This window comes from Rhinopithecus bieti, unplaced genomic scaffold, assembly GCF_001698545.2.
Source record: "Rhinopithecus bieti isolate Rb0 unplaced genomic scaffold, ASM169854v2 scaffold_62671, whole genome shotgun sequence".
NCBI lineage: Eukaryota > Metazoa > Chordata > Mammalia > Primates > Cercopithecidae > Rhinopithecus > Rhinopithecus bieti.
This window is the reverse complement of record NW_016824251.1, coordinates 71077-92317: the sequence shown is the minus strand read 5'-3', so window position 1 is coordinate 92317 and position 21241 is coordinate 71077. Positions and strand designations below refer to the sequence as shown.

Genomic DNA, 21241 nt, shown 5'->3' with positions numbered 1-21241 from the left:
AAGGAAAGATAAAATTAACAACTGATATATATAATTCCCTTACAAAATAAACATACAACAAAAAATCCAACAAATTAGCTAACACCTAAATATAATACTATATCCTAAAGTATCTCAACGAACCCCTACTCTGAGATAAAGAAGTATCATACTTTTCCTTCCATTTTAGTTAGAATTCAAAATAGATTAAATATTACTGACAAAAGACAATCAAAGCCATAGCACAAAGTTTTCTTTTTTTTTTTTTGAAATGAAGTCTCACTGTGTCACCCAGGCTGGAGTGCGGTGGTGTGATCTCAGCTCACTGCAACCTCCACCTCCCAGGTTCACGTGAATCTCCTCCCTCAGCCTCCCCAGTAACTGGGACCACAGGCATTCACCACCATGCGGGGCTAATTTTGTAATTTTTTGTAGAGACAGGGTTTTGCCATGTCAGCCAGGCTGGTCTCAAACTCCTGACCTCAGGTGATCTGCCCACCTCAGCCTCCCAAAGTGCTGGGATTACAGGCGTGAGCCACCGCACCTGGCCCCTTCATTACTTCTAAACAGAAAACATGATACACCCCCCTCCTCTGTTTCCACCCTACAACTAAGGTTTAACTGCCACAAGCAACATAAATACCTTAAAAAAAGAGAGAATTTCAAATAATCTGATTCATAATATGATACTATGGTGTTAGGCAATTTAAATATGACAAAACCATACCAACAATATGAGGTAAATATTATCTTTCCCATTTCTTATATTGAGAAACTGAGGTAAAAGAAAGAAAATTGTCCCAGCCAGGAATAATAAAGCTAAGAGACATGTATGTCTAACTTGAAAGACCTTTCCAGCATACCACACTGCCTGCCACTCCAGATCCCTGTTACATACACAAACCAGAGTTCAAACTCACCAACAGCTTTCCCATCCATTAATGTAATCCAACCAAACCAGAGTTCAAACCCAACAACAGCTTTCCCATCCATTAATGTAATCCAAGAAGTCCCAGAGATAGCTCTGCCAGCAAATGCAGGAAAGACACATCCACGTACCTCCCTCAAAAAAGGAGGGGTAAGGAGAAAGGGAGAGAGAGGAAGGGAGGGGAAAGAGAGGAGAAGGGGATGGAACAAGTGAGAGGTGACTGCGGGGGGGGAAAGAAAAGAAAAGCAAGGAAAAAAGGGTGGGAAATTTTTTAAAGGAGGACTGAATGACGTACAGGAACAGATATAAAGGAGAAATCATACCTACTACTCAAATTACTGAAGCCAAATTTCTTTGCAACAGTTTGCAACATTCTTACAGGATCATCTCCCCTAATATTTTTTCCTTTTTTACAAGATTTAGGTTTGCTCTTCTGCCTTTCACTAACTGTTTGAGCTTCATTACTTTTGTAAACTTCAAATGCAGACTTCTGGTTATCATCTTCATGGAAATTCACTTCATTCAAATGAGAATACAGAGTTCCCTGATATTCTTCTGGGTTTTGTTTAAGTGTATTCTTGGTTTGAAGCCATGAGTTAAAAGTCACAAGTATCTGTGTATATAAATTGTAAAAGGTATTCAAACATGTCAGGATGAACCTTCTCTACCACAAAGAGATGGCACCCTGCAGAATCTTCATCTTTCCGGTAAATATCTGTAAATTCTGAAGTATTACCATCTGAAAGAAACAATTTCTGAAAAAAATCAGAACACACTGCCAAAACATATTTGTGTGCAGGGAAGAGTCTATTGCCAACTTGAAATGTCACATCATGAATGCTGTCCATTTCATCTGTTTCCCTCAACAGTTTGCCAAACTCTTCAAAAAAGGATGATGAGGACACAGCTGGAATTTCATAAAGGCTAGAAACAAGATAAAACAAATTATGCTTAAAAAAAAAATGAAGGAAATCCTTTTCCATACCTAGCCAATTTTCCTTTAAAATGCAATTTTTTAAACAGTATTTAGAAAATTTTAAATTGGCATTTCCTAAAATACAGGAATATTGCACAAAGCCCTAGATACTGTATCATCCTTTAATATGTTTTCTATTCCTTTTTATATTTATATTCTATTCTTCTCTCAAATTAAAATGATAAGAACTAAGTTGTCCGTATCCCTGGTTCTTACAGTACTATGGGAATGCAATTATACCGTCCCAACCAACATTTCGCCCTTCTCAGTAGGAAGACCAACCCTCCTGTGTTTGCTTTGCATTGACAAGTTTCTCAGGAGATGAGACTTTCAATGCTAAAACTGGGGCAGGCCTGGGCAAACCAGGATGGATGATCACCCAACTTGCAGAATTTCCTCCCTCTTCAACAGTACCCTTGATGTTTATCTTAATCTGATACCTCTCTGCTAATGTGACTTAGTAGATTTGCACTGGGATTTACAGACGGCGCCACAACACTTCTTTTGCCAATTCTCATCCTATTCAAGGGTCAGAAATTTTTGCAAACTGCCTAAGAAATATTTATAATACATTTTTCAGAATCTGAGAACCTAGGGTACATCATAGAGTATGAAAGACAAGTCAGGAGGGGTGCGCTGGCTCATACCTGTAATCCTAGCACTATGAGAGGCCGAGGCTGGCGGATCACCTGAGGTCAGGTGGTCAAGACTAGCCTGGCCAACATGGCGAAACCCCATCTCTACTAAAAATATAAAAATTAGCTGGGTTTGGTGGCAGGCACCTGTAATCCCAACTACTTGGGAGACTGAGGCAGGAGAATCGCTTCAATCTGAGAGGTAGAGGTTAGAGTGAGCCAAGATTGTGCCACTGTACTCTATCCTGGGCAACAGAGCAAGAGTCCGTCTTAAAAAAAATAAAAAATAAAAAAATAAACTTTGCGAGTGCATGTATAGACATTTTCAATAAATGTCAGTTTACAAACTAAAGGAAACATTCATCACTCTGAGGATAACAAATTCTACCTCTGGATTACCCTGTAAACATGATTATGTCTAAGGTCTCTATAGGTCTTGGCAATTAAATTTGTACCAGGAGCTACTGAAAACAAGAAAATTCAGTGATTGTTCCTTCTAAAAAGTGAAATTTAATATATACAAGTATACCTTGTTTTAGGATCTGACTGCAGGATTGCAAAGTTGCATCCACTTGGATCTGTGCTGACACTAACAGCTCTATGTGCAAAGGTAAGTTTCTCAAGTCGAATTCTTTCATACACACTATTTATATCAGAGACATAAGACACATCTGATGAGGAATTGTGAAGGTTTGATAAAATCTCTGTTAAAAAAAATAAACTACCATTAATCAAGGCTTTACCGAAACCACTAAAATGATTGAGAAGTAAATGGAATAGAAAAGCAGTTAGAAAACTATGGAAATCTTTTTCATATCTATTCAGTGTTTTTGAAGAACTACATCCTCTCTTCAACACATTTTGCACTGAATATATTGGTTGTATTATACAGGAAATTTTTGGTGGATCGATTCTAAATTATCCATGATTCCATCTCTTTCAACAAACACATCCTCCATACTGCAACCGAAGTTACCTTTCTAAAAAGCAAATCTAGTGTCATACTAGCTTTTAAAATCCTTCAACTTATACTTCCTGTTGCCCAAAGGGAAAAAAATTCTTCAACTTGGATTAAAAATATAAAAATCTAGTGTATTCATAATCTGCTTGTTTATTTGCTTCCTCCCTTTCTCTTCCCCCTTTCTTGCATGTATTCAGAAAATATGTGAGTGACCAAACAATGCTACTGTGGTATCATCAGTCTGGTGATATAGTAGTGAAGAAGACAGACATGTTCCTGCTCTCATAGAGTACACAATCTAGCAGGGAAGATAGACATTACACAAATGATTACATCATTGCAAGTAAAATCAAGGTTATGAAGGCAAAGGATACAGTGTTTCCACAAAGATATGAAATTTACATGAATGAAATGATTCTGGCTGTAGTGTGAAGAATGTTTAAGGTAAACAAAGAATAGATATAAAGAGGCCATTTAAGGAATTACTGTAAATCCAGGAAAAGAATTAAAAGATGATATAGACTAGGTTGTAGCAATGAATCTGTAAAAAAGAGGAAAGATAAAAGAAACATTTGAGAAAGAGAACAAAACTTGATGACTGATTAATTCTAGCGTAAGGGAAATCTGAGTGTCAAAGATAATAATTTACTGAAATAGAAAACACTGAGAAGCAGAAGTTGGAGCATGAGATCATGAATTCAGTTTCAGATCACTAAATATGACTGACACACTTCTAAAGACTTCCATAAGTTGAACATATGTTCTAGTTACTCTCACAAATTAATTCATTTTAGTCATATGGGGCTTTACTAATCTTCCTCTGACACTCAGTCATTCCAATTTCTATGCTCACAAGAAACTTACTATGTGGATATTAACATTAGTCTCAGTGAACTGCAAGTATTTATATACATGTCTATTGCCCCTACAAGCCTATGAGTGCCTCAGAATAGAGGCCCATTTTATATATTTTTGCATCTTTAAAATTTTCCCCTATATCTGGCACATAGTAAATATATATTAAATGTTTACAGACTTGAATAATCTATAAAGAAACAAAAGAAATACAACTAAATCATTAAATTTTACGAAGGTCATTTCTCTGTGGCTTTATGATTTTGAAGAACATGTTTATAATTTTCTGAGTAATTATAAACATTCTTGATTTGGTTTTGGCACACGATAACTGAGTTATTCATACAACAGGTGATTTAATGAGTGACTACAATGTGCCAGGAAATATGCCAAAGGCTGAGGATATAGAAGAATATTCATGGCCCTTGCCATCACTAACCTTACACTATAATTGGAAACAGCCATTAAAAAAACTAATCACAAAGATAAATACATAAAGGTAAAACCTAATAATACTTGTCAGTTGAACCTAATACTTGTCAAATTAAAGGATAATTGAAAGGTACTTTCACGTATCGTTCACATATATGAACTGACCTTTCTTTTCAGAACTCTTTCTTTTTTCTTCAAACCATCTCCCTCTAAATCCTTCTCCATCTTGCGTAACAAACAGAATTTCATTTTTATTTAAAGCAATATCAGAAATGAAGACCTGACGTGGATAGGCCCATCGACACTGCTTCATAGAACTGTTGACTGATCTCCAGCAAAACACCTAAAACAAAACCAAATCACATTGAAATATAAAGCAAGTAGCATTTGAACAACCAAAACCTTAAATCAAGATATCAAGAGACAATGCTGTTAAAATAAAAGCTCTCATTAGTATGTTTCAATGTTCATTCTTCCACAGAAAAGACAAATACTATAATAAAAATCAAATATTTTAAAGAAATATCTTTCAGAAAAGTATATTAAGCAAGCCTGAAGCATTAGAAATTATTTCAAAGGCACTCCTCTTAAGAAGTAGCAATTTCCAGTATTACTTGTTTGGGGCAAACTGATCTGCTACAATGCTAAAGAAAAACAAAATCTTAAAGCTACAACTTACAAGTCAGACTTCCTGTAGTACTATCTCTTTACAAGAAGAATGATCCCCCTATGAAAATCCAAACTTTACTCTCAAGGAAAAGTAAATGTATGCGTAACTCAATTATATAACTAAAACAAAATCTTAGAAAATCATTACAGAATTCAGTGGTTGTAAATGGTTCTGCAAACCTCAGAGTCCCTGAAAAGTAGCTCCAGGGAACTTGCTAAGGGATGGAGAATGATGAGAGATGGGGTATCAGGCTTCCCAATCCACAGCAGCAATTGTTTTATCTGTTTCATATACTGGTACTCCCAGCACAATTTCATTTGAAAAATTAGAAGTGCTAATTTTTAAAAGTTAAATTCCCTCATAATCAAGTTAAGAAAACTAGAACACAAAATGGTTATCTGACAAGGTCACTAAAAGTTATTCACACAAAAGACTATACTGATTGAGACTGATGCTTTTAGAGCTTGGTTTTCTTAGTGAGACTCTAGTTTGCAGGAAGTAAACATCCAGAAGTATAAGCTATATCCATTTTAATGTAAGTGATACACATCCCAAAATCAAATATAAGTTTTTATACTCAACTATTTTATGTAACCCCATTTGTTTCCTTCCACTAGTACAAATTGGAGCTCCAATTCCTTTTTTTCTTCAACTTTTAAGTTCAGGGGAACATGAGCAGGATGTGCAGGTTTGTTACATAGGTAAACGTGTGCCATGGTGGTTTGCTGCACAGAGCATCACATCACCCAAGTATTACGCCCACCATCCAACAGCTATTCTTCCTGATGTAGAGCTCTAATATTTAAACCCAGTTACTACTATTAAAATCATCTTCATTCTCCATCCCTACAATGTATGCCTATAACGACCCAGTAGGTGGAGTTTTATGATTAATTCCTCAATTTCTAAAATGTAAAACTTTACAGCACATTATAAACCTCGGAAAACATTATTTTAATTTTATAAGTAAAACCAGAAAGTTATCTGTGTTTTTCTACCCACACTGTGTGTTTTTCAGTATCATTAGTGTATAATATATACTTTTAAATATAATTTTTAAAATCTGTATTATTTAGAGATGGCTCCCACTCTCCCACCCTTCAAAAAAAATTTAGAGATGTATTTTATATAATATATAAAACATTAATTAAAGCATATATTTCAGAGAATAATTTTAATATTTCAAATTAATAAATATATTAGAGAAATGTACTGATATGTTTGCATAAGGAACTAAAATTAGAACTTTTCATTTAAGAGATAAGAAATTCCTTACACACTAGTGATCCGAAAATCTTTCATATATAATGTGGATAGTTATAATGTATACACATATTATAATGCATACATTTGTATAAAATTAAATCGAGAAAAAAATTTCCAACTATGCAACAAATGTATCATATTGCCTGATCTTTACTTTTTTAAGAATAGTTATGTGAGGCCAGGCGCAGTGGCTCACACCTGTAATCCCAGTAATCTGTGGGGCCGGGGAGGGCAGACCACTTGAGGTCAGGAGTTTGAGACCAGCCTGGCCAACATGGCAAAACCCCGTCTCTACTAAAAATACAAAAACTAGAAAGGTGTGGTGGCACATGCTTGTAATCCCTGCTACTCAGGAGGCTGAGATATGAGGATCGCCTGAACCCAGGAGGTGGAGGTTGCAACGAGCCGAGATCATGACACTGCACTCTAGCCTGGCCAATAGAGCAAGACTGTCTCAAAAAAAAAAAAAAAAAAAAAAAAAAAAAAAAAATTTATAGTTACATTACATATCTCATATTTATGCAATTCAGTATCATTTATCAGTATTCAGTGTAAATAACATCAAAATCTTTCATTTTAAGCACAATAAATAAATTTTTTGATTACAGTTTAACAAATCAGTATTGTGCAACATTAGATTAAATGTTGTCTGTCATACTATCTCTAAATCCCAGCTCCATACTAATTAGTAATGGATGCCTCAAATATACTTATTTTGGCACCCAGCAGTAATCATCAAAGTCAACAGGAATCGTCACTAACATAGCAATACATTTTCATGTTACTAGGTCTGCTATAGCTATCAACTGAGAGTAAGATTATACTTTTACACAATATATACTTACCCTTCCAGCTCCATCCATTGCAAGAATGCAAATTTGACCCCCATTTTCTTTCAAATGTTCAGGATCAACCTTGTATTCCATATGACCCCCAGACACAAGAACTTTCTTCAAGTTTAATTGTCTAGATTAAAAAAAAAAAAATTCTAGATTAATATGTTCTCTAAAACACACATGCCTAAACTTCAAAGAAGTTACTATTCAAACAATCTACAGGCAATTATTGTGAAAGGTGAAGTAAAATGATTTGGTCTTTGGTATCTCTAGTCTTCCATTCTGTAAATTTATCCTACAAGGTGGCTGTTCCTTTCTATGGCAAGTCTTTTTCCCTCAAATGCCTTTACCCACACAAACACACACATTAAACGCCTGAAGTTCCACTTGCTAATTCAAACATTCACTCTGGAGTTTAAACAAGTGGTATGGGCTGGGTGCAGTGACTCACGCCTATAATCCCAGCACTTTGGGAGGCCAAGGCCAGTGGATCATTTGAGGCCAGAAGTTCGAGACCAGTCTGGCCAACATGGTGAAACTCGAGCTCTACTAAGACACAAAAATCAGCCAGGCATGGTGATGCGCGCCTGTAGTCCCAGCTACTCGGGAGGCTGAGGCAGAAGAATCACTTGAACCAGGGAGGCAGAGGTTGCAGTGAGCAGAGATCACACCAGTGCACTCCAGCCTGGGTGACAAGAGAGAGACTCTGCCTTAAAAAATAAATAAATAATAAACAAATAACTGGTATAGCTATAAGCTCCTAAGTGCATCTGTATTTTAAAAGTCAAATTTTAAACCTCAAAATAGAAATGCTTAATTTCAAAAATGGCTAATCCTAAACAGATATAGCTACCATGAAAGTCATCTGTACTGCTATTCAATAACTCATTCATTAGCTACACATTTCATTATATCTGCACATTTGATGTGCATAGCAATATATGAACTCTGCCTGTTGCTACTCCAATGACTGTTCTCCCTTTTAAAGGAAAAAAAGCTTTTCAAAATTACTATATTGTATAACTTAATCTGTAACAAAATAATCTCCTTAATGTAAACTTGGATATAACATATTTATGTGATTTAATGTTATATAGGCAAGTTTTATAAATGTTAACTAAAAATACAACTTAATATCTTACATATCACCTCAAACTCAGGAAAAAATCTATTTAGACAGTTTTAAGAAACATATTCACATTTTCATGTTTCTATAACTGAAATATAACCTAAAATTGAAGTCAAAAGTAACTTTCTGCCAGGTACAGTGGCTCACACCTGTAATCTCAGCATTTTTGGGAGGCCAGGTGGACGATCATGTTAAGGTCAGGAGTTTACAGTGGCTCACACCTGTAATCTCAGCATTTTGGGAGGCCAAGGTGGACGAATCATGTAAGGTCAGGAGTTTGAGACCAACCTGGCCAAAATGGCGAAACTCCATCTCTACTAAAAACACAAAAAAATTTGCTGGGCATGGCGGCAGGTGCCTGTAATCCCAGCTAATTGGGAGGCTGAGGCAGGAGAATCGCTTGAACCTGCAAGGTGGAGGTTACAGTGAGCGGAGATCGCATCACTATACTCCAGCCTGGGCAACAGAGCAAGACAATGTCTCAAAAAAAAGAAACTGTAATACAAAGAAGGTAAGTTTTTACAAACTGATAGACATTTTCTGTTCTGTTCATGAGTACCTTCATGGATGGTATCTGTTTTACATTATCAAAAGCATTTTGTTGCATTTAAATTTAAATCCCTAATTGTTTTAAAAGTTAGACAGCTATTCTCTAGAATTCCTGTACACAACTGCTTCCACTAGTTGAGCTGTCCACTTCCAAGAATCATCTATATTTGCACGAAGACCTATTTCAGTACTTGTATTTAAACTAATAATGTATATATTTATAATGAATTTCTCATAGTAAAACACTATATAAATGGTAAAATATTAGTCTGAAACCTGTCTATAAAATTTGAATACTTTGGAATGACACAATAAATATGCACAGCAAAAAACTGTCAATAAATCATCAATTATAAAAGATTCAAAATGTATTAAAAATGTAGAATTCTGCACTTACATTACTTCACAATTGTTTTTAAGCACTGGCTCCTTAAATCATTCAAAATGAAATGACAGGTGACACATTATGAGTATGGTTTATATGAAAAGACAGGGAATTCCAGTTGGTGCACCCACCCATACTTAAAACTTTATAAGGCCGGAAGCAGTGGCTCACACCTATAATCCCAGCACTTTGGGAGGCTGAGGCAGGAGGGATGCTTGAACCCAGGAGTTCAAGACTAGCCTGGGCCACACAGCGAGAACTTGTCTCAATTAAAAAGAAAAAAAAACACTTTATGATTCTCTGCTTTGACTTGTCAACCAACTGCTACTTCACTGCATTCTATTATAACATTTTTTAAATACATATATACTTATCAGTTATAAACACTGAGTCTGGTTAGAGGGCTCATGACATATGATTATATTTTAAAGACAAATACATGTATAATGTAAAAAAGGCTATAGAGAAACCAATAAGAATGTCACAAATCAAGAATTAAGATTAATATATTTCTGTGCACTGAAAGCATAAAAAAAGAAAAAACATATATCTCATATTTAACTACATATTAAACATAATTCAGAAATACTACTTTACAACTTACATAGAAATTTTATATATATTCACTAGATCCATGCCAAAAGACAAAATCAAAGACAAAATTCCTGATGTTTCTCCTCATTCAATATTTTCCATTTGACATTTACAGAACATAGCCTAAAGCTGACACTCAGATATTTGCTGGAAGAGTTGAATTACTATTAAAGTTATGTTTCTTTCACAGAAATACACATACTTAGAAGCCATCTTCTTACACTGATAGTCTGCAAGTAAGTAAATATCTCCCCTTGTGGTAACACAGACTGTAGCTCCATCACTTGCAGCAACCAAAGACAGAGCGATGTCTTTATGGTGAAGGGCAGAGACCTGACGAGGAGTAGTTACACACTTTTCTCCACTGGGATCTAGCAAACAACCTAAAAAATGATACAAATAAGCAAATCACAAAATAGCTCTTTTAAGCTATTTGGCCAAGCGCAGCGTCTCATGACTATAATCTCAGCACTTTGGGAGGCCAAGGTAGGCAGATCGCTTGAGCCCTGGGGCTTGAGACCAGCCTGTGCAACATGGTGAAACCCCATCTCTACAAAAAAATAGTCCAGCATGGTGGTAAGGGCCTGTGGTCCCAGCTACTTGAGAGGCTGAGATGGGAGGATAGTTTGAGCCCAGGAGGCCAAGGCTTCAGTGAGCCGTGATGGCACCCTGAACTCCAGCTGGAATGACAGAGTGAGACTTTGTCTCAAACAAACAAAAAAAGTCACTCAAAATCCCATTCTAATCAATAAAAATTAAAAAGAAAAGATAATTTTTTAAAGAGTCCAATTTAATTTCCAGATATTGTCATCAAGGATTTCTTACCCAGTTGTCCACCATTTAGTCCCATAGTGTAAACAGCTTCTTTAGTCCATAGGACTGTATGAAACCTGCCTGCTGCAACGCCAATGATTGTCCTTCCTTTCAGATATTTTGCCTGTATCTATTCAAAGACAAATAAAACTGCAATTTACTATGTATCTATGACCTACTACAATTTTTTAAAGATCCAGCAGACCAGCAAATATATGGTATACTTGCTGTTAGTGGCCCCCTCACGTGCAAATGGCAGCTGTCACTAATAGATCTCAGCACTCGTACTAAGACCTGAATCCTTCTTGGAACACAAAACATTGTGACGCAGCCACTTTCAGTCAGCAGTTTTAACATACAGAAAATTGGCATGGTATAAGAATCAAACTATTAAACTTTTAGCTATTTTCTTTTCTAACAAGCAATATGCAAAACAGCCAGTTTCATTCTTAATAGAAAACAGTACTTTTAAATTAGATATTTCCACGGTCTCTCAACAGTGGCATTATTGACATTTGGGGCTAGACGATTTTTTTGTCGTGAGATTGTCCTGTGCACTACTGGGCACCTTCTGGAGATGGCTGTGCACATGGGAGTAAAACAGTAGAATAAAGAATACTGGTTTTGAACCCATGTCCCCTAACATCAACTTGTCACATGTGATATCTGTGCAGAGGCAGATTTAATGAAGCAAATAAAACTTAAGTCTCTGGGTTCCTCACTTGCATGAACCCATTTGGTATTGATAAATTTCATATTTTTTCTTAAGGAGGGCCTAAAAGTGTTTAAGTTTCAAACCCAAAATATCTGGACCTCCCTTTGCTTATGAATACTTAAAAGATGCAGTTTGGTGGCTAATCTCCCAAGTGCAGAATTTCCCAAGTGCTTTCTTTCTTCCTCCAAACAAATGCTAATACGTATTATGCTTAATTTCTCCTGTTAAAATAAAGACAACAGGCTGGGTGCGGTGGCTCACGCCTGTAATCCCAGCACTTTGGGAGGCTGAGGTGGACAGATCACCTGAGGTCAGGAGTTTGAGACCAGCCTGGTCAACATGACAAAACCCTGTCTCTACTAAAACACAAAAAAATAAAATAAAATTAGCCAGGCACGGTGGTGTGTGCCTGTAATCTCAGCTACTCAGAAGGCTGAGGCAAGACAATCGCTTGAACCCGAGGGGCAGAGGTTGCAGTCAGCCAAGATTGTGCCACTGTACTCCAGCCTGGGCAACAGAGCAAGACTCTGTCTCAAACAAAATAATAATAATAACAATAACAAATAATAAAGACAATATATACCACTGAAGATAAAGTTAAATAACAGAAATAAAATAAGTTGCTCTGTCAATAACCTACATTTTTTTGTCCATACAGGTTTTATTGCAAATGTAAAAGCTTATTATTTAAACGAGTAAAGCTTACCTGTCTGGGTACATTACAACTGGAAGGTGGAGGAATAATTCCCAATTGATGAAAATGTTTAGACCAAATGTATAAACACATCCATCTTCAGTTAACACAACAGTATGATCCTCAGCAGCTGCCACTTGGGAACAACTATGACCATTCAATCCTTCCACAAGCCGAGGGACCTACAAAATAAAATGAACTTTAGTACACTACAGTAACCATTTATACAGATATGCAAGTAGAATTGTATGATGCTACATCTAAAATGACATGAAATGACACGACTGATACATGGCTGTACCTATCACAGGTAAATTCTACATTTAGCAAAGAGTAGATGAGTTAAAAGGATATGGTTGTAAGTTTATCAGCAAAATACAAAAGCCCAGTAAGACATTTCAGTGAAATAATTCAATTCAACAAATGATTTTGAGCCTTTACCATACACCAAGTGCATATTTGTTTGGTATGAATAAAGAGAACTCATCAAAGTATACACTGGTACATTGAAAAAAACAAAATACAGAATCAATGCTTCCCTTCAGGGAGTAACCAATCATATAGTATCATATTCCTTTGGAGTCATTTAAATGTCCTGGGTTCAAATCTTACTTCTGTCACTACCTATTTGATCTCAACCAACTGTCTTAACCTCTCTGTTCCTCATTTTCTTCATCTGAAAACAGTATTCAGTCAATAAATGATTTCTATTACTAGTATCATCATCATGCATAAAATGAAGACAATACTTGTGCCTCACAGGGCTGTTGTGAGGCTTAGGTAATAATTACATATGAAAAGCACAAACAATACTTAGAACAAAATAAACCCTCAAAATCGAAGCTATTATCATTATAGCTTTCCCCTTTTTTAAAGCACCATTTAATAGATAAGTATACCAGAAGTCCCCACATAAAAAAAATATTCAAATAACCTAGTGAACCAATTTTCTGATACGTAATGTACTAGGTCTCTTCTAATTAGCACTAAGTTTCAGTAGCATAAATATCAATTTTGTGACTATATAATGAAAATACTGGCTCAGTTTTACACCACAGAAATCTTAATGAGAAGTTAAAACAAAACCAGAACTACTGCAGGAAAAGTGTTTTACAATTAGTATGCCTTCTTTTGTCATTGTTGTTGTTTGTTTGTTTTGAGATGGAGTTTAGCTCTTGTTGCCCAGGCTGGAGTGCAATGGTGGGATCTCGGCTCACCACAACCTCTGCCTCCCAGGTTCAAGCAATTCTCCTGCCTCAGCCTCCCGAGTAGCTGGGATTACAGGCATGTGCCACCATGTCCAGTTAATTTTGTATTTTAATAGAGACAGGGGTTCTCCATGTTGGTCAGGCTGGCCTCAAACTCCCGACCTCAGGTGATCCACCTGCCTCGGCCTCCTAAAGTATTGGGATTACAGGCATGAGCCACTGCGCCCGGCCTAGTCTGCCTTCTTTTATTTCAACTCTAGAAACATTTTAAAGCTTATATACATACACTCCTGACTCAGTATTTGCTATAACCAAAGTATTATTTTTTTAATCCTTTTGCATTGTATGTAAACCCTTAATTTGAACGTGATGTACCAGGAAACAGACTTTTTTAAATCTATTATCAATTGGTGTATTATTTCGTCCTTACAGTTGAAAAAAAAAACTTAGTTAACTGTATCTTTCAGCTTATCAGCACTTTTCTAAAGTTACCTAAACTGTGTAATGACATTTCAATTACCAAGCATGTCTGTTCATCTCCATGTCCTAATCGCCCTCCAGGACCATGACCACAGGTATAAACCTGCCCTTTCTGAGAGAGAAACACGGAGTGAAATTTACAAAGCACCACCTAAGGGAAAACAAGAGAATATTAGTAAACTTCTCTGAATAAAATATATTTTATGAAAAAAATAGAATATTGTTAATTATTTAAACAGGATAATGGATACAAGGGGAATTCATAAGACTTAAATTTCCACATTTTAAGTTTTCTGTAATAAAATAAAAGATATATATGCTTTGTTTTAAAATTATGTCTGAAAACAATGACATAAAAAAAAGAACAAAGAAAGAATTAAGCATGTTACCCACAGAAGAGATTACCCAAAGGAAAATATAATTTTAAATCTTCAATGCCAAAATTAGTAGCCAGTTGTTTTCCAATTTCATGAAATATCAAATAGAAAGAAATGAGCAGAGTGCAACAGGAAGCATAAAGATTACCAAATAGTGATATATGGTATTAATAAAATAACAGAAACATCTTCAGAGTGTTTTTAAAAAACAATAATGCCATTTATACATGGTGNAGCTGTCACTAATAGATCTCAGCACTCGTACTAAGACCTGAATCCTTCTTGGAACACAAAACATTGTGACGCAGCCACTTTCAGTCAGCAGTTTTAACATACAGAAAATTGGCATGGTATAAGAATCAAACTATTAAACTTTTAGCTATTTTTCTTTTTCTAACAAGCAATATGCAAAACAGCCAGTTTCATTCTTAATAGAAAACAGTACTTTTAAATTAGATATTTCCACGGTCTCTCAACAGTGGCATTATTGACATTTGGGGCTAGACGATTTTTTTGTCGTGAGATTGTCCTGTGCACTACTGGGCACCTTCTGGAGATGGCTGTGCACATGGGAGTAAAACAGTAGAATAAAGAATACTGGTTTTTGAACCCATGTCCCCTAACATCAACTTGTCACATGTGATATCTGTGCAGAGGCAGATTTAATGAAGCAAATAAAACTTAAGTCTCTGGGTTCCTCACTTGCATGAACCCATTTGGTATTGATAAATTTCATATTTTTTCTTAAGGAGGGCCTAAAAGTGTTTAAGTTTCAAACCCAAAATATCTGGACCTCCCTTTGCTTATGAATACTTAAAAGATGCAGTTTGGTGGCTAATCTCCCAAGTGCAGAATTTCCCAAGTGCTTTCTTTCTTCCTCCAAACAAATGCTAATACGTATTATGCTTAATTTCTCCTGTTAAAAATAAAGACAACAGGCTGGGTGCGGTGGCTCACGCCTGTAATCCCAGCACTTTGGGAGGCTGAGGTGGACAGATCACCTGAGGTCAGGAGTTTGAGACCAGCCTGGTCAACATGACAAAACCCTGTCTCTACTAAAAACACAAAAAAATAAAATAAAAATTAGCCAGGCACGGTGGTGTGTGCCTGTAATCTCAGCTACTCAGAAGGCTGAGGCAAGACAATCGCTTGAACCCGAGGGGCAGAGGTTGCAGTCAGCCAAGATTGTGCCACTGTACTCCAGCCTGGGCAACAGAGCAAGACTCTGTCTCAAACAAAATAATAATAATAACAATAACAAATAATAAAGACAATATATACCACTGAAGATAAAGTTAAATAACAGAAATAAAATAAGTTGCTCTGTCAATAACCTACATTTTTTTGTCCATACAGGTTTTATTGCAAATGTAAAAGCTTATTATTTAAACGAGTAAAGCTTACCTGTCTGGGTACATTACAACTGGAAGGTGGAGGAATAATTCCCAATTGATGAAAAATGTTTAGACCAAATGTATAAACACATCCATCTTCAGTTAACACAACAGTATGATCCTCAGCAGCTGCCACTTGGGAACAACTATGACCATTCAATCCTTCCACAAGCCGAGGGACCTACAAAATAAAATGAACTTTAGTACACTACAGTAACCATTTATACAGATATGCAAGTAGAATTGTATGATGCTACATCTAAAATGACATGAAATGACACGACTGATACATGGCTGTACCTATCACAGGTAAATTCTACATTTAGCAAAGAGTAGATGAGTTAAAAGGATATGGTTGTAAGTTTATCAGCAAAATACAAAAGCCCAGTAAGACATTTCAGTGAAATAATTCAATTCAACAAATGATTTTTGAGCCTTTACCATACACCAAGTGCATATTTGTTTGGTATGAATAAAGAGAACTCATCAAAGTATACACTGGTACATTGAAAAAAACAAAAATACAGAATCAATGCTTCCCTTCAGGGAGTAACCAATCATATAGTATCATATTCCTTTGGAGTCATTTAAATGTCCTGGGTTCAAATCTTACTTCTGTCACTACCTATTTGATCTCAACCAACTGTCTTAACCTCTCTGTTCCTCATTTTCTTCATCTGAAAACAGTATTCAGTCAATAAATGATTTCTATTACTAGTATCATCATCATGCATAAAATGAAGACAATACTTGTGCCTCACAGGGCTGTTGTGAGGCTTAGGTAATAATTACATATGAAAAGCACAAACAATACTTAGAACAAAATAAACCCTCAAAAATCGAAGCTATTATCATTATAGCTTTCCCCTTTTTTAAAGCACCATTTAATAGATAAGTATACCAGAAGTCCCCACATAAAAAAAATATTCAAATAACCTAGTGAACCAATTTTCTGATACGTAATGTACTAGGTCTCTTCTAATTAGCACTAAGTTTCAGTAGCATAAATATCAATTTTGTGACTATATAATGAAAATACTGGCTCAGTTTTTACACCACAGAAATCTTAATGAGAAGTTAAAAACAAAAACCAGAACTACTGCAGGAAAAGTGTTTTACAATTAGTATGCCTTCTTTTTGTCATTGTTGTTGTTTGTTTGTTTTGAGATGGAGTTTAGCTCTTGTTGCCCAGGCTGGAGTGCAATGGTGGGATCTCGGCTCACCACAACCTCTGCCTCCCAGGTTCAAGCAATTCTCCTGCCTCAGCCTCCCGAGTAGCTGGGATTACAGGCATGTGCCACCATGTCCAGTTAATTTTGTATTTTTAATAGAGACAGGGGTTCTCCATGTTGGTCAGGCTGGCCTCAAACTCCCGACCTCAGGTGATCCACCTGCCTCGGCCTCCTAAAGTATTGGGATTACAGGCATGAGCCACTGCGCCCGGCCTAGTCTGCCTTCTTTTATTTCAACTCTAGAAACATTTTAAAGCTTATATACATACACTCCTGACTCAGTATTTGCTATAACCAAAGTATTATTTTTTTAATCCTTTTGCATTGTATGTAAACCCTTAATTTGAACGTGATGTACCAGGAAACAGACTTTTTTAAATCTATTATCAATTGGTGTATTATTTCGTCCTTACAGTTGAAAAAAAAAACTTAGTTAACTGTATCTTTCAGCTTATCAGCACTTTTCTAAAGTTACCTAAACTGTGTAATGACATTTCAATTACCAAGCATGTCTGTTCATCTCCATGTCCTAATCGCCCTCCAGGACCATGACCACAGGTATAAACCTGCCCTTTCTGAGAGAGAAACACGGAGTGAAATTTACAAAGCACCACCTAAGGGAAAACAAGAGAATATTAGTAAACTTCTCTGAATAAAATATATTTTATGAAAAAAATAGAATATTGTTAATTATTTAAACAGGATAATGGATACAAGGGGAATTCATAAGACTTAAATTTCCACATTTTAAGTTTTCTGTAATAAAAATAAAAGATATATATGCTTTGTTTTAAAATTATGTCTGAAAACAATGACATAAAAAAAAGAACAAAGAAAGAATTAAGCATGTTACCCACAGAAGAGATTACCCAAAGGAAAATATAATTTTAAATCTTCAATGCCAAAAATTAGTAGCCAGTTGTTTTCCAATTTCATGAAATATCAAATAGAAAGAAATGAGCAGAGTGCAACAGGAAGCATAAAGATTACCAAATAGTGATATATGGTATTAATAAAAATAACAGAAACATCTTCAGAGTGTTTTTAAAAAACAATAATGCCATTTATACATGGTGTGGGGGGCAGTATGTCCTTTCCTTATCTCTAGTTTTATCAACATATCTTTAATATTATACATTTATAATTATTTTAATAAATAATTTTATATTTATTTTCAGGTTTTTCGCTTTCCTTTCCCACTTCTTTTTCCTTATCTGCCTCAATCTCAGTACCCTCCCTTGCCCCTGATATACAGACTTACCATTCACATACTACAGAAGACAAAGATACTGAAACAGTTGAACTGCTTCAGCAGAACACAATAACAGGAAACGATCAGCAGTTTTAAATATATATATATTTACATATCTAACCCCGGGCCACATTTTGCTATTTTCCAAGCTCTGATATTCATTATACTCACTTTACCTTAATAATATTTTTTAAATCTTCTCATTTTTGAAAATTGTTTGCATTCATATTTCTTACAACATCTGCAAATATTTCTAACTTAGATATAAAAAGATGAGTAAGAAATAAAGAAATCCTAAAATCATTTCCAGAAAGTCAAGGTGATTTGGAAAACAAAAAAATTATAAGCTAAACAAGCTCTAAATATTGACACATATCCTAGACCACTCAGAATTTTGTAAGCACAATATACCTAGCAAAAAAAAAGTAATGAGAAGATTATTATCTGATTTAGCTGTACCACAAATACCTAAAAAGTTTAAAAATAAAATCCAAATTTGTATTTTAAATTTACAATTTGTCAGTGAAATTCATTTTATGAAATGAGAAAGAATACATTTCATTCAATTTTATATTCAATATTAGAATGCCATCCTACAATTGCTGGCTTCTACTACTAAACAACAGTTACAATACTAGACAGTTTTAAGTCATCTAACTTTAAAATCCCAGAATTTTTTTTTTTTTTTTTTTTTTTTTTTTTTGAGACAGTCTCACTCTGTCACCCAGGCTGGAGTGCAGTGGCGCAATCTCGGCTCACTGCGATCTCTGCCTCCCGGGTTCACGCCATTCTCCTGCCTCAGCCTCCCGAGTAGCTGGGACTACAGGCGCCCGCCACCACACCCAGCTAATTTTCAGTATTTTTGGTAGAGATGTGGTTTCACTGTATTAGCCAGGATGGTCTCGATCTCCTGACCTTGTGATCTGCATGCCTCAGCCTCCCAAAGTGCTGGGATTACAGATGTGAGCTAACGCGCCCAGTCTAAAACCCCTGAATTTTTAAATGAGAACTGAGCATGGATTTTCACTTTAATTATCTGGAATATATAATACTAACATTAATAATCTCTATCTCACAGTAGTTAATTCATTTGGTACTGTATAATACAGAATCAGCCCCTTTTCAATAACTAATGGGGCTCTCTATATAACTGGTACTCAGTTAATACTCCCATACTTGCTTTCTCTTCCCTGACTGACATTTATACTGATTTCTTTCCTCTCAAACCTATCCACTATGCTTGCTTCACCCTCATTCTGTGGTAAATAAAATCCCTTAGATCCTTAATACCTTCACAAAATACACCCATTGCCTTGCCTTACCTGAAATGTGGCTCTCTCTTTGAGTACACTAGTTCACTCACAACCCTCGCAAATGGAACATGCTCAAATATTCCAAACTACATATTTCTTAGAATCAGACATTTCAATCACCCTCTGGTTTCCTAATGCCATCATGATTCCTTCACTCTTGTCTTTAAAATCCCTGCTCCGTAACAGTTCATGAAATAAAGGTATATCATGTACTGCCTCAGAAAAGGAAAAACAGGTGTCTTTCTTGTGCCACAATTCCAATCAATCATTAGTGGCTGCTAATGGTTGGATTACCATTTTAAGGAGTCTCAGGACCTGCTCAAGCTCAGCATTAAAAAAAATTTTTTGGTTAGCATGTCTGCAAAAAGCTCTAGACTAGGTGTGAGCAGCTTGTATACTTGCTACCCCTGTGCTGATTTCTCACCATCTTGCTCACCCCCTCACATTCACTAAAGACTTGGACACCAAGCTTGATTCTTGCCCAACACAAGTCCTTTCATTATCCTAAGTTCCTTCCAGGTCTATGTAGATGACCCACCAGAATATTAGCTTTCATGATACCATTCTACTCCCTACTTCTCTAGCCACTTTTCATTCCTATATTGGCTTTCATTCCTGTTCTCTCAAAATTTAATATTCTCTAGAGTTTAAGGATTCTATTGCTTTTTTTGTTCAATTGGTGGTTGTGATGCATTAGGTTGCGACTTTTAGTTTAAAAAACAGTGCTCTATGGAGCCCTAAATATAGTGGTCATATAGTTTATCATGCAAACATTTTTGAGAATGAAAGAGGATACTAACAATTACACTAGGAAAATAATCATAAATCAGAATTGTCCTGGGCAAACTAGGGATATGTTGTCAAAGTAGCTCTAAAAACTGTCTAAGAATTCAATCTCAGGATATAAGCTAAGTGTTGTTATATATGTCATATATGAATAATAGGTGAAAGTTAGAAAGAGCCAGTACTATAGTGATAAAAACACTCCAAGTTCATATTCTGGATCAAAGAAGTTTTATGAACTTCAAAATACAGAAAGAATATAACTAGGAAGTTGTAGGAAATATAAGCTGAAATGGTAATTTAGGAAGACTGAAAAAGTTCTTACATTCCAAGTCACAGAGTTTGGACTTTATCTAAAGGTGATTTAGCTATAAAGACATAATTACCTCTTTTTTAAGACAAATAATTCTGGAGAAGAATATTATCGGTGTTGGAAATGAATGGAGTCAAAGAGTCAAATTAGGACACTGTTGTCACTGTCCAAAAAAAGAGCTTGAAAAGGACATGGCACTTAGGTTCATGAGACAGAGAAGAACTAAATAGACATGCTCTGAGGTATCATCTTCAGGATTTATAAATTGAGATTTATAGCATTAAAAATTGAATAGGGTAGTTCAGGAGTGGCAAAAATAACACTTCAGACATTCTAAATTTAAATATCTTGAAAGAATACCCACAGTAAGACTGAAATAAAGTTCAAGAGAAAGACTAGGGCTAGAGATACACATACATACACAAGTATACACAATGTTATACAGAAAGATTTGTCAACAGTAGCTGTATCT

General features: G+C 35.7%; 1 protein-coding gene across 1 annotated transcript in view; it reads right to left on the bottom strand.

The window, feature by feature from the left end:
* Positions 1–21241, bottom strand: part of IBTK (inhibitor of Bruton tyrosine kinase) — an 83523-nt gene that overhangs the window by 45685 nt on the left and 16597 nt on the right. The window contains 7 exon segments of the mRNA XM_017862208.1: positions 3048–3222; positions 4932–5109; positions 7548–7668; positions 10398–10578; positions 11021–11138; positions 15887–16057; positions 17612–17722. Of these exon segments, the coding sequence (XP_017717697.1) occupies positions 3048–3222; positions 4932–5109; positions 7548–7668; positions 10398–10578; positions 11021–11138; positions 15887–16057; positions 17612–17722 (1055 nt within the window).